This window comes from Scomber scombrus, unplaced genomic scaffold (assembly GCF_963691925.1).
Source record: "Scomber scombrus unplaced genomic scaffold, fScoSco1.1 SCAFFOLD_126, whole genome shotgun sequence".
Taxonomy (NCBI): domain Eukaryota; kingdom Metazoa; phylum Chordata; class Actinopteri; order Scombriformes; family Scombridae; genus Scomber; species Scomber scombrus.
In genome coordinates this window covers 94666-108520 of record NW_026910244.1, presented here as the reverse complement: position 1 = coordinate 108520, position 13855 = coordinate 94666, and the positions used below count along the sequence as shown (strand labels likewise).

The window sequence follows — 13855 nt, the reverse complement described above, 5'->3', positions numbered from 1 at the left end:
ATGAGGAGACAACCCCCTCTGATACAAATCACCAGCCTCAACAATGACGACTCTGTGGATTCAGTTTCATCTCATCACAAAATCTAATTTATTTTCCATTTTTTATAAATTTACAGTATTGAAGGGACGTGAGAGCAAAGTGTCGTCTCTTTTTATCCAGAAGTTTTATGAACCGTAGCAAGAGAAATTGGGATATTTTGTCCTGAGTTGTGACTCTCAGAGGTGCTTTCCCTCCAACTCAACACAAACCTGCAGGTATAGCATGTAGCTCACTAAAAGGTCTACAAGCTTGATCTGTGACATCACAACTGGTTTGGAGCCAATCGCGGTCCAGTATGCAACTTACACAAGTGTGTAAGCCTGTCACGATAGCTACTCATGATAAGTCCAATATTCACTCTCTTTTAGGTCTATAAACTAAGTAAAAGGATCTTAAAGTGCAATTATAACATAAATATACAACAATAAAAATGTTAAACAAAAAAAAGGGGACCCTAAAGTGCAACTATAGTGCAGCATTATACAGTCTGACTGCAGTTGGAATGAAGGACCTGCGGAAGCGCTCCTTCTTACACTTGGGGTGTATTAATCTCTCGCTGAAGGAGCTGCTTAAGTCCTTCACAGTCAGATGCAGAGGCTGAGAGGTGTTGTCCATGATGGAGGACAGTTTGGCCAAAACCCTCCTCTGTCCCACCACCGAGATTTACGTTATTGTACGATAAGTCGATAATTATTGTGACAGACCTTCTTATACAAGTGTGAAATGGAAACTTGAAGCCTCTGGTGGAGTTTACAGTGAAGTAGGAAAACTTTTGAATTGATGTAATATATCAGACACAAGTAAGTATTAAAGGCAGAATCTTTTTAAACATGTGTGGAGAGGATCTTTAAAGTTTTGCTCACTTTACGTCATTGTACGATAAGTCGATCATTATTGTGACGATGTGGAAACTTGAAGCCTCTATTAGAAGACTTTTTGTGTCCAGCGGTTCAACTATATATTCATATATTCTGTAACTTTTAATTAGTGAGAAGGAGGAGATGTAATTTTAATGCATTATAATGTAGTAAGTATATTTTTTATGTGTTTTTAATCCATGTCTGGAGGGGGATGTTTAAGAATTCATTTCCCACTTTTTTTTTTTTATGGGTGGGTGGAGCTTGCAGCGATCTGCTGGCAAAGCACTCTGTTGTCTGCCGCTAATTAAAGAAGTATGTATCCGCTTTCTTTTTTTCTTTTTATCAAATGTACACCTTTGGAAACGCTTAAAGCAAAATGTACTTAAAAATAGGCTCTAAAAGCTTTGATGGCAGTGCAAACACAATCTGAGTAGACTTGAAGTGGAATCGGTGGCTCGCTGCTATAGGAGGTGTTTTTAAGTTTTACCTACAAGTTATCTCACAGCAGGAGAGCCGCTCTGCAAACTGCCACTTTATAAACTCTGTGTGTGGAGAGCAGCGGAGAAGCTCTGATATAATGTCAGGTGTCGTCGTGGATTTCTGCCGCTGCTGCTGCAACATCTGGACCGTGCATGAACTGTAATTTGTGAAGGGAAACGGCAGTAAACACTAAGAAGAGATGAGAGGAGGATGGGCTTCTTCTTATCTGTCATTAGTCCGCTGAGCCATTCATCTCTCTGGCATGCGGAGGTGAAAAATGCAGGTTTTTAAAAAGCAGGTGGGAGTGGAGGTTAAAACAGTAAAAATTAAATAAAAGGAGTGGTAGTTCAAAGGGGAAGGAAGGAGGGAAGGAGGAGAAGGAGACAGGAGACACCAGCGTTCAGCTCTATGTCCGGCTCTCGGATGCATTGCGGGAAAAAGAGCTGCGATCAATGAAAGAGAGGAATCGATCCTGCTGATGATAGTCTGTGTGAGGAGCTGCTGCAGGGTCTAATGAAGAGGCACTCTCCTTCCTGTCTTCTTTTCTTTCCTCCCTTTCTTCCTGTCTTCACCTCTTTCCTTCCTGTCTTCTATCTTCTTTCCCTTTCTTCCTTCTTTACCTTCCTTCTTTACCTCTTTCCTTCCTTCCTTCCTTGCATATATCCTTCCTGTCTTCTTTTTCTTCCTGTGTTCTTTTCCTTCCTTCCTTCCTTCTACACCTCTTTCCTTCCCTCATTCCCTCCATCTTTCCTTCCTTCCTTCCATATATCCTTCCTGTCTACTTTTAATTCTTTCCTTACTCCCCTCTTTCTTTCGCTCCTTCCTTCCTTCCTTCCTTCCTTCCTTCCTTCCTTCCTTCCTTCCTTCCTTCCTTCCTTCCTTCCTTCCTTCCATCCCTCGTTCCTTCCTTCCTTCCTGCCTTTTTTCTTTCCATCATTCCTTCTTTTCTTCTTTTTAATGATCCGGCCCTTTCGGTAAAATGACTTTGACCTCTCTGTCCTAAAGAGTAGCATCTCTGTCCTCATCTTGACTTTATTTCTACTCCGATGAAAAGCAGAAATAAGATCTCGAGGAGCAGATCATTATCTCCGTGGCGACGGACGCAGGAAGTCACTTAACACGGCTGCGTTTCTATCAGCAGAGACCTGATCTGAACCCTTTTTTTATTTCTATATCTGTCTTTGCTGCGCTGCCAAGAAGAGACGCCTGATTGAAGTGTGAAAGGAAGCGTGTCGATTGATTCATGCATCGCAGAGAAGATCTGATGAAGATCTTTTTAGCTATAGGAAGGAAAGAAGGAATGAAAGAAGGAAGGTAGGAAGGAAGGAAGGAAGGAAGGAAGGACGGAAGGAAAGGAAGGAGGGAGGAAGGAAGGAAGGAAAGGAGGGAGGAAGGTAGGAAAGTAGGAAGGAAGGAAAGGAGGGAGGAAGGAAGGAAGGAGGGAAGGACAGAGGAAGGAAGGAAGGAGGGAAGGACGGAGGAAAGAAGGCAGGTAGGAGGGAGGGAGGAAAGAAGGAAGGAGGGAAGGACGGAGGAAAGAAGGAAGGAAGGAAGGAAGGAAGGTAGGAGGGAGGGAGGAAAGAAGGAATGAGGGAAGGAGGAAGGTAGGGGCAGGGAGGAAGGAGGGAGGGAGGAAAGAAAGAAGGAGGGAAGGACGGAAGAAGGAAGGAAGGAAGGTAGGGGGAGGGAGGAAAGAAAGAAGGAGGGAGGGAGGAAGGTAGGGGGAGGGAGGAAAGAAGGAAGGAGGGAGGGAGGGAGTTAAGTGATATTTTATACCACATGTAAGATCAGAGAAAGGTGGAGTACTTTTTTATCATCCAGATAACTTCTTGTGAACGGAAAACTTGCAGATAAAATGCAATGAGTGTCTTATATCTAATGAGAAAAGGCACAAGCTGCACTTCAAGATGGACTCTGTGATGTCAGGATTCGAGTTTGATGCTGAACTTTAAAATGCTGGAAGCTCACATCAAGAAAAAAAAGCAGATAAAAACAGAGCAAATATGATTGAAGTAGATTCTGAGCAGCTGCTGATGGACACAAACACTTCTCATGTTGCTCCAGAGCCATAAAAAGTTTAATAAAGCTGTCAGGTTTTGTACTAAAAGATCAGATCAACTCCAAAATCGACATTGTCTCTGAATATTTTTCTCTCATATATTCAAGTATGAACATTTTCACAGTTTGCTAAAATACATTATTCAACATATTTCTGATCATGTTTGGAGACAAAATGTTTCAGCAAGATTAAAAGTTTATAGCAAAGCAACTTTTTAGTGGAGACAGTGTTTGTTTTTGGGGTTTAACCTTCGTGTTGTCCTCGAGTCAAGGAAGGAAAGGAAGAAGGAAGGAAAGGATGGAGGAAGGAAGGAAGGAGGGAGGAAGGAAAGGAGGAAGGAGGGAGGGAGGGAAGGAAGGAAGGAAGGGGGGAGGGAAGGAAAGAAGGAGGGAGGGAGGAAGGAGGGAAGGAAAGAAGGGAGGAGGGAGGGAGAAAAGAAGGAAGGACTGAAGGAGGAAGGAAAGAAGGGATGGAAGGAAGGAATGATGGAAGGAAGGAAAAAGGGGGATGGAGGAAGGAAACAAGGAAGGGAGGAAAGAGAGAGGAAGGAAACAGAGAGAGAAGGAGGGAAGAAGGACAGACGGAAGGAAGGAAGGAAGGGAGGAAAGAAGTAACAGTCAAAACAGACGGGGTCAATTTGACCCGGGAGGACGACACTACGGTTAAGTATTAATTTAGTAGTAAAGTCGTTTTTGACAATTTAGACGTTGTCTAAATTGTCAGTTGAAACTTTGACATAACGCCAGCTGACAATATGAATATTAGCGTCTGAAACTAAATGGACTCTACTTAAATAGCGGTTTTCTAGTCTCATTCACACATTCATACACTGATGACAGAGTGCCTACATGCTCATCAGTTGGAAACTAACCATTCATACACATTCATACACCGTTGGCATAGCAACGGCCTCAAACCTTCCAATTGGTTGACGACCTGCTCTTCCTCCTGAGCCACAGCTGCCCCCAAACTACAAGGCGACTTTTCCACAATGCAAACTGACTATTTATTAATTCCTTTTATTCATTTAATTGAAATGAAGGAGACCAAGGTTATGGTCAGGTGATTTTTTAGCATCCAATTTCATGTCAAATCATTTCTTTTTTTTAATTTCTGGTTTCTATTTGCCCAATAGTCGAGACAAGGTTCACAGCACGGGTCATTTTTCTCCTTTCTCAGGAACTTTTAATTCCACCACTTACATTACTAAATAAAATGTGTTTCTGTTGATCTACTCCTGAGAGCAAGGCCGCAATTAGAGAGCTTGTTAAGTTCTTCTTCTAAAGTCTTTGGTGCCATTTTCATGAATGGAGCTTCTCTACACCTGCTGACCTTTTTATATATATATATATATATGGTATATATATGGTATTTTGAAGGACTCATTCATGCTAATTTACTTTTCTCGGGGGAAAGCACGTTCATGTAGAAACAGGTGGGATTCATCATGTTTAACGCAGCTCATTTACGACTTACTGTTTCCTTTTGATTTAAGTTTGGTGAATTTGACGCGGTAAAAGATTTAACCCTCCTGTCGTCCTCCCGGGTCAAATTGACCCCGTCTCTTTTGACTGTTCCTTCTTTCCTACCTTCCTCACTCTTTCTTTAATTTTTCCTTCGTTCTCCCCTTCCTTCCCTCTTTCTTTGCTCCCTCCTTCTTCCTTCTTTTCCTTCCTTCCTTCCTCTTTTCCTCCCTCCCTCCTTACTCCTTTCCTTCCTTCCTTCCTTCCTTCCTTCCTTCCTTCCTTCCTCTTTTCCTCTTTTCCTCCATCCCTCCTTACTGATTTCCTTCCTCCCCTCCTTCCTTCTTTCCTCCCTGCCCCCTACCTTCCTCCCTCCCTCCCTCCTTCCTTCTTTCCTCCCTCCTTCCTTCCCTCCTTCCTTCCCTCTTCCCTCCTTTCCTTCCTTCCTCCCTCCTTTCCTTCCTCCCTTCCTCTTTTCCTCCATCCCTCCTTCCTCCTTTCTTTCCACCCTTCCTTACTCCTTCCTTCCCTCCTTACTCCCTTCCTTCCTTCCTTCCTTCCTTCCTTCCTTCCTTCCTTCCTCCCTTCCTTCCTTCCTTCCTCCCTTCCTCCTGTCCTTTATTGACCTGAGGACAACAGGAGGGTTCAGATAAGAAAAGCATGTTTGAAAGTTGATACGTTAATATTTTCTCACCATAATTAGCTCGGCGTATATTTGCTGTTGCAGTTTTTAATAAGGTCGGGTTACTTTTAGCCGTGTGAGAAGGGACACAAAATATAAACTGGTCTCCTGCCAAAAGTGTCTGATGAACTAGTGGCCCGTCCACTGTCCTTTCCGCCTCGCTACATAAAGGACGCACCACTTCCTGCGCTGGCATTGAACGCTTGGTGGAATCATATATCCGACATAATTACAAAGAAGCTCGGCTGCTGTTGCTATTTAGAGAGAGAGTGAATACCTCGACGTGGGAGGAAGTATCCTTGAATTTAAAAAAAAAACCTGATGTTCCTCTCAGTTTAAATCTTCAATATCTGCTCAAGGTTTCTTAAACTACTGTGATTCTACCTCTCTCTCTCTCTCTCTCTCTGGTGTATCACACTTATTTCTTCCCCCTCTTGAATATACACTCTATTCTCTTTTTTTATAAGTCTCAAATGGATCATTAAAAGACAGAGACATCTTATAAATCCATCAGCAGTCAGGGGAGATAGAGAGAGAAAGATATCAGTGACTTTCAGCACTTTGAATGCCACAAATTTGAGATATCTGATCTCTCGTTGTCTTCATGTTGATCCTGAGGGAGATTTAATGATCCTAAATTAAAGAGAAAAGGTAATTTAACCCTCCTGTTGTCCTGAGGCAAGGAAGGGAGGGAGGAAGAAGGAAAGGAGGGAGGGAGGAAGGAAGCAAGGAAGGAAGGAGGGAGGAAGGGAGGAGGAAAGAAGGGAGGAGGGGAGGGAGAAGGAGAGAAAGGAGGGAGGAAATAGGGAAGGAGGGAAGGAAAGGAGGGAGGAAGGAAGGAAGGAGGAAAGGAAGGAATGACGAAGGAAGGAAAGGAGGGAGGAAAGTAGGAAGGAGGGAAGGGAGGACGGACGAAGGAAGGAAGGAAAGGAGGGAGGAAGGAAGGAAAGGAGGGAGGAAGGTAGGAATGAGGGAAGGAAGGAAGGACCAAGGAAGCAAAGGAGGGAGGAAGGAAAGGAGGAAAGGAGGGAGGAAGGAAGGAAGGAGGGAAGGACGGAGGAAAGAAGGAAGGGGGGAGGGAGGAAAGAAGGAAGGAAGGGAGGAATTTAGGGGGGAGGAAAGAAAGAGAGAAGGAGGGAGGGAGGGAGGAAGGTAGGGGGGAGGAGAGAAGAAGGGAGGAAGGAAGGCAGGAGGGAGGAAGGAAAGAAGGAAGGGAGGAAAGAGAGAGGAAGGAAAGAAAGAGAGAAGGAGGGAGGAAGGACAGATGGAAGGAAGGAAGGGAGTCATTGACCCCGTCAGTCAAAACAGACGGGGTCAATTTGACCCGGGAGGACGACACGAAGGTTAAAAAGAAAACTCTTATATGAAGCTCATCTCTTTATGTGTTAATGTGTTTGTACCTGTTTTTATTCTCAGCGCTGACTCAGCAGTTTAATTCTGCATGATCAGCATTAAAAATCCACTTCTGACTTCTTTTATTTTATTGCTTATCTTTACATATTTTGAGTTTTTTGTTGTTGTAAATCACTTTTGTACATTATGTGCACTTCTAGAAAGTTCCCCCACAAATGAGGTTTTATCCTTTATGAGTCTTAGCGGAGTTGCGGAGGGATTAACATTAACGAACACGGATATTCTGATTTAGGATAAGCCCCTTTTCTTTTAAATGTAAGAGTAAGCAGAAAAACATGCAAATATTAATATGATTTATACATTTATTAACCCTCCTGTTGTCCTCGAGTCAAGGAAGGGAGGGAGGAAGAAGGAAGGAAGGGAGGCAGGAAGGAAGAAAGGAAAGGAGGAAGGAATGATAGAAGGGAGGAAGAAGGAAGGAAAGGAGGAAGGAAGGAAGGAAGGAAGGAAGGAGGGAGGAAGGAAAGGAAGGAAGGACGGAGGAAAGAAGGAAGGAACGAGAGAGGGAGGGAGAAAGGAAAAGCAGAAGGGAGGAAGGAAGGGAGGGAGGAAGAAGGAAGGAAAGGAGGAAGGAAAGGAAGGAAGGACGGAGGAAAGAAGGAAGGAAGGAAGGTAGGAGGGAGGGAGGAAAGAAGGAACGAGGGAGGAAGGGAGGGAGGAAGGAAGGAAGGAAGGAAGAGAGGAAGGTAGGAGGGAGGAAAGAGAGAAGGAGGGAGGGAACAATGAAGAAAGGGAGGAAGGGAGGAAGGACAGAAGGAAGGAAGGAAGGAAGGGAGGAAAGAAGGAACAGTCAAAACAGATGCGTGAGGACGACACGAAGGTTAATAGTTTTTTTTACGTGCTTGTCTCGTGGGAAGTCTCAACAGTGACAAACTTTTCACTTTTAGTTCTCGCAGCTTGTTTTTTTGTCAGCTGTGCACACCGAAGCAGGGGGAGGGGGGGAAGAGGGGGGGGCTTTATAGCAATCATTGAGAAGCGTTGGAGAAACCCGACCTCTGCGACCCCCGGGAAAAAGGCCTCACACAAAAGGCCAATTGAATGGAACAGGTGAAAATGGGGCAGCTTTGTTTTGTTTCTTTTTTTACTGAGTGTGTAGCCATCAAGAGGAAAGAGGAGGAGGAGGAGGAGGAGGAGGAGGAGGAGGAGGGAGGAGGAGGTGGAGACCATTTGTTGTTTTCTTTTCACGAGGCTTGGGTCTTGTTAGAGGGCAGTAATGTCCTAACTGTCAGATTACGATGTCCAACCTGTGGTCTAAAGCCTCTTAAAATGAGGGGGGAGGGGGGGCGAGGGGGGGCAACTAGGGGGGTAAAGTGTGTCAGTTTGTCACGTATTCGAACATGCCGATGGTAATTTAGGACGATTAGTGAGGCAGCAGTGGGGGTCAAAGGTCAGAGAGAAGGTGTTATGTAGCAGTAGATACAGATTCAGCTGTTATACTAGAGTCTGAAGTGATAGATGCTTATTTATTAAGTCAAAAAGGCTCAATATTTTCTGGTTTAAGGCTTCAATTAATGATTATTATTCCAATTATTTAATCTATTAATCATTTAGGGCTATAAAACATAAAAAAAACCCAGCAGGAAGTAGCCATTATAATCAAATTAAATCAAAGATATTCCATTTTTTATAATGTAAGACGAGAAAAAGCAGCAAAATCTCAAGTTTGAGAATCTGAAACCATCAATTATGTGTAATTATTCTTACATTTCTGATAATTAATGAATCAATTAATCAACTAATCATTGCAGATCTACTCAAGCTTGTTTTATATCATTGTAAACTGTGATTTATTATGATTATTTGATTGAAAGAAGAGAAATTGGCAAAATAAAATTATATTTTAAGTCATTTTTGATGCAAAAATTATAAATATTCTCAGGCTGTACCTTCTCAGATCTGAGTATTTGCAGTTTTCTCTGTTTTCTCTAATTGAAAACTTGTAATTTTTTGGGTTTTTGACTATTTTTTGGACAAAGAAGGCAACATACTGACATAATCTGGGTTTTAATGGGCATCTTTCACTATTATTTGACTTTTTGTATATCAAAAAAGAAAATATTAAGTGAAGAATAAGTGCCAGTTTAATCAGTAATGAATGAATTGAATGATTAGTTGATTTATAGAATAGTAAATGACAACAATTTTGGGTTCATTTATGAAGCAAAAAAAGCTAAATATTATCAGTTTAAAGCTTTTTAAATGTGAGGATTTGCTTGTATTTCAGGGTTTGGGGCTGTTGCTCGAACAAAACAACCAATTTAAGCTCTGAGAACTTAAAAAGAATCAATTGCAGCTTTTAATACGATTATATAAGTAAGAATAACAATGAGTGATACTTGATTTTATTTGCATTTACTCCTCCTAGAAAAATACCTTGAAGCTTATAAGATCACCTCAGTGTGTTTTTAAATCCTTTATTCATTTGCTTTAAATCTTAAATCTTTCTGCATCTGTGTGTTTTATTAAAATCCATCAGCAGTGCGTCTGATCCGCTTTAATAACGTATTGATCGGGTGTTGTCATAAAGAATCACCCAAAATTTATACCACCCAATATTGACTGTTGAGCTTGTTATATTACTGAGGGGGACAACCCGGTTTTTGCATTATTTATTCAGGGTGTGAAATAGATTGTGTGTGTTTCCCCTGAGCAGTGCCGAGGCTGTAAAAGCATCGTAAAGGTTGAGGAGGAGCAGATGAGTCGGTTTCTGCAGGTGGCACAAAACATGGCAGTCATCGTGAGACAGGATGTGTTTACTGCTCGTATGAAGGAGGGGAATCTTTTATGAGTCAGTTGCAGGAAGCGAAGTGACGATGCATTGATTTTTTTTTTTTTTTCAAAGCTTAAAGTTGCTTTTGAGTGAGTCAGTTTTTGTATGTATGACGAGAAAAAGGAGTGAAATCCTGGAGGGACTGTGCAAGGAGCTCTAGGAGACTCATGTCTGCATGATCTCACAAGTATATAAACGTTAAATGGGTTTTTTGCACAAAGTGTAAAATGTCAAAATCAATGAAAATTGAGTCATTATAATATGCACAAAAAAAGCTATTTTTAATCAAAATGTATTTTATGTGCTAGCTGCTATATAAGCTGTGTTGAGTCATGACAGTATTTATTTATTTAGTTATTTAATTTAAGATGTATTTTGCAAAATGTAGTGTAGATGCCAGCTGCTACATTATTTAATTTAATTTAGTTTAATTTAATTTAATTTAATTTTATTTTATTTTATTTTATTTTATTTTATTTTATTTTATTTTATCTATTTATTTATTTATTTTTATTTGTTAAAGATTTATTTGGCAAGATGTAGTGTAGATGCCAGCTGCTACGTTATTTAATTTAATTTAATTTAATTTTATTTTATTTTATTTTATTTCCTTTTTATTTTATTTTATTTATTTATTTGTTAAAGATTTATTTGGAAAAATGTAGTGTAGATACTAGCTGCTACATAATTTAATTTAATTATATTTTATTTTATTTTATTTTATTTTATTTTATTTATTTGTTAAAGATTTATTTGGAAAAATGTAGACGTGGCAGTATTTTATTTTATTTGTATTTTATTTTATTTTATATTACAGCTTCATTAAGGGTTAATTCAACATTTATTAACGACTGATGGGGGAATTTATTAATGTGAATTAGTGTAGAGACTAATTATGAGTCAGAATATATGAGCAGTATCTAAAGGGTTAAAGCAACGTGAAATACACATTTAACATTTCCACGTGATTTGTCACGTTTAGCCAAATTTAATAAGAGATGGAGCAGCTGTAGAAAAAATCATGCTAACACTCATCTGGAGCCGTCTGCGCTCACTTCTTCTCGTCTCCCCTGAACACGAGAATCTATCAGATGTAAATGTGAGAGATGAAACAAGGAGAGGCTTCGTCTTTGTAGCTCTGCAGTCTGGAAATATGCAGAAGTGTGATTATGAATTATTCACGTTGTCTCTCCAGACTGAGGAGGTTGAAAAACTGACAAAGTGGAGGGTTCTTCTTCTTCTTCTTCTTCTTCTTCTTCTTCTTCTTCTTCTTCTTCTTCTTCTTCTTCTTCTTCTTCTTCTTCTTCTTCTTCTTCTTGTTGTTCTTCTTCTTCCTCTCCCTCTTTCTTCTTCTTCTTCTTCTGCTTCTCCCTCTCCCTCTCCCTTCTTCCTCTCCCTCTCCCTTCTTCTTCTTCTTCTTCCTCTCCCTCTCCCTTCTTCCTCTCCCTCTCCCTTTTTCTTCTCCCTCTCCCTTCTTCTTCCTCTCCCTCTTTCTTCTTCTTCTTCTTCTTCTTCTTCTTCTTCTTCTTCTTCTTCTTCTTCTTCTTCTTCTTCTTCTTCTTCTTCTTCTTCTTCTTCTTCTTCTTCTTCTTCTCCCTCTTTCTTCTTCTTCTTCTTCTTCTCCTTCTTCTTCTTCTTCTTCTTCTTCTTCTTCTTCCTCTCCCTCTTTCTTCTTCTTCTTCTTCTTCTTCTCCCTCTCCCTCTCCCTTCTTCCTCTCCCTCTCCCTTCTTCTTCTTCTTCTTCCTCTCCCTCTCCCTCTCCCTTCTTCCTCTCCCTCTCCCTTTTTCTTCTCCCTCTCCCTTCTTCTTCTTCCTCTCCCTCTTTCTTCTTCTTCTTCTTCTTCTTCTTCTTCTTCTTCTTCTTCTTCTTCTTCTTCTTCTTCTTCTTCTTCTTCTTCTTCTTCTTCTTCTTCTCCCTCTTTCTTCTTCTTCTTCTTCTTCTCCTTCATCTTCTTCCTCTTCTTCTTCTTCTTCTTCTTCTTCTTTTTCTTCTTCTTCTCCCTCTTTCTTCTTCTTCTTCTCCCTCTCCCTCTTTCTTCTTCTTCTTCTTCTTCTTCTTCTTCTTCTTCTTCTTCTTCTTCTTCTTCTTCTTCTTCTTCTTCTTCTTCTTCTTCTTCTTCTTCTTCTTCTTCTTCTTCTTCCTCCTTCCTTCCTTTAGTCATTTTATATCACTTTGATTCAGATTTGTCCGGAGTTTTAATTTCAGCAGCACAAAAGCCTTTAAAAAAAAACTCTTGTGAAGATGAGTCGATCTTTCTTGAAGATCAGCGAGCGGGCCGTTAAATTAGTTCATCACATGTTTCTCCCGGATGGAAAATGACACTGTGTACTTTATGACTTGATCCTCTTGGGGTATTTTCTCTTCAACTCTTTAATTACACAGTACTCACTCCCAACTCCTGCGCTCTGATGGGAATCAAAGCACTGGAGGGCAGGAAGAGTATAGACCCGCTCCGATGAGTCAGTGGCGACCCCGAGGCTACCGCTTCTTCTTTCTAAATTAGCCTTAAGAGGCCCGAGCAGCCGGAGCCTCCCTGCCCTGCAGCGCCTGACGACGACGGGACATTAATTAGCGCCGAGGTGCCCGAGGGGCCGAGCCTCGTATATAAAAGACTCCACAGTAACGAGGACAGAGGGAGAAAAAAAAAGCTCTGAATCGTGGCCAAAGCTAAAGGTACTTAGCACGTCACTGGCTTAGCTCTCTTCTTTCCGCAGTTGTTAAGGGAGAAATATTCAGAAGTAGTACATTTGGATTTAGTTTTAAAGCTAAACTAAACTCCTATGAATCAAGTATTCATAGTGAAACAGAGGATTAGAGTTCAAGTTATTCATGCTTTCATTTGACAAAAACAAAGAGGTGAGGAAGGAGGAAAGGAAAGGACAAATAAAAGGAAAGGAAGCAAGCAAATCATGAATCTGAAACATATTTAGGTAACTTTTCATCGGCCTTCCTTTCTCCTCTTACCCCAATCAGAACTGGGAGAAGAACTCAGACCCTTTAAAAACTTTTTGGAAAGAAGTGAAACAGAGTTCAAGTTATTTCAAAACCAAAGAGGTGAGGAAGCAAGGTGACGGAGGAAAGAAAAGATCAAAAGAAGGAAAATAGGAAGAAAATATTAATGTAGGCAAGAAATTCATGGACCGGAACAACATTTAGGTAACTTTTCACTGGTTTATCTCTCTCCACTTTCCCCAATCAGAAGCTTATAAAAGTTGTTATGGGAGAAACTTAAAAGCAGTAAATTCAGATTCAGTTTTAAAGCTAAACTAAACTGCAGTAAAATGTACTCAAGTATCACTCATAGTGAAAGAGAGTTAAAGTTATTCATGCTTTCAAAGAGGTAAGGAAGCAATCAAGCAATTCATGAACCTGAAACACATTTAGATAACTTTTCGTTGTTTTTTCTTTCTCCATTTTCCCAAAAAAACAAAAAAGTGAGGAAGCAAAGTGAGGCGAAGGAAAGAAAAGGTCAAAAGAAGGAAATTGGGAAAGAAATATTAATGTAAACAAAGGAGCAATTCATGAATCTGAACCATATTTAGGTAACTTTTCATTGGGGAAAGTAGAGAAAAGAAACCAATCAGGAACTCAGACCCTTAAAAGACTTTTGGAAATGGGCCCATTCAGTACTCAAACATACTCAGATACACTCATAGTGAGTATTAGAGTTAGTTATTCATGCTTTCATATCACAAAAACAAGGAGGTGAAGAAGGAAGGAAAGTCAAAAGAAAGAAAATGGGAAGAAAAGACAAACCTCTGTGAACCTGAACTATATCTAAGTAACCTTTCACTGGCTTTCCTTTCTCCACTTCCCCCAATCAGAGCTGGGAGAAGAACTCAGACCCTTGGAAATGGACTGTGGTGAAAACATCAACACCAATTACCTTCGCTGTGTGGCTTTTATGGCATAAAAATATATAAAAAGAGGGGAGAAAAACGCTGCCTGGCATGTAGCTTAATGATGGCAATTTGTGGTTTTAAGGAAGAGTTGTGAAGTGTTAAAGTACTGGACTGATGGATAAACTGCTGGGTTATTTTTTTACATTTCTGTTCATGGAAGGTAAAATAATAAAAACATAACATCT

General features: G+C 40.6%; 1 protein-coding gene across 1 annotated transcript; it reads right to left on the bottom strand.

The window, feature by feature from the left end:
- Positions 1 to 11296: 11296 nt before the first annotated feature.
- LOC133976818 (uncharacterized) lies at positions 11297 to 11674 on the bottom strand (the record flags this gene model as incomplete). Its single annotated transcript, XM_062415016.1, has 2 exons — positions 11297 to 11344; positions 11624 to 11674. Coding segments are annotated over 2 exons (99 nt in total), but the record flags the coding sequence as incomplete, so codon positions are not given.
- Between the last annotated feature and the right edge of the window lie 2181 nt (positions 11675 to 13855).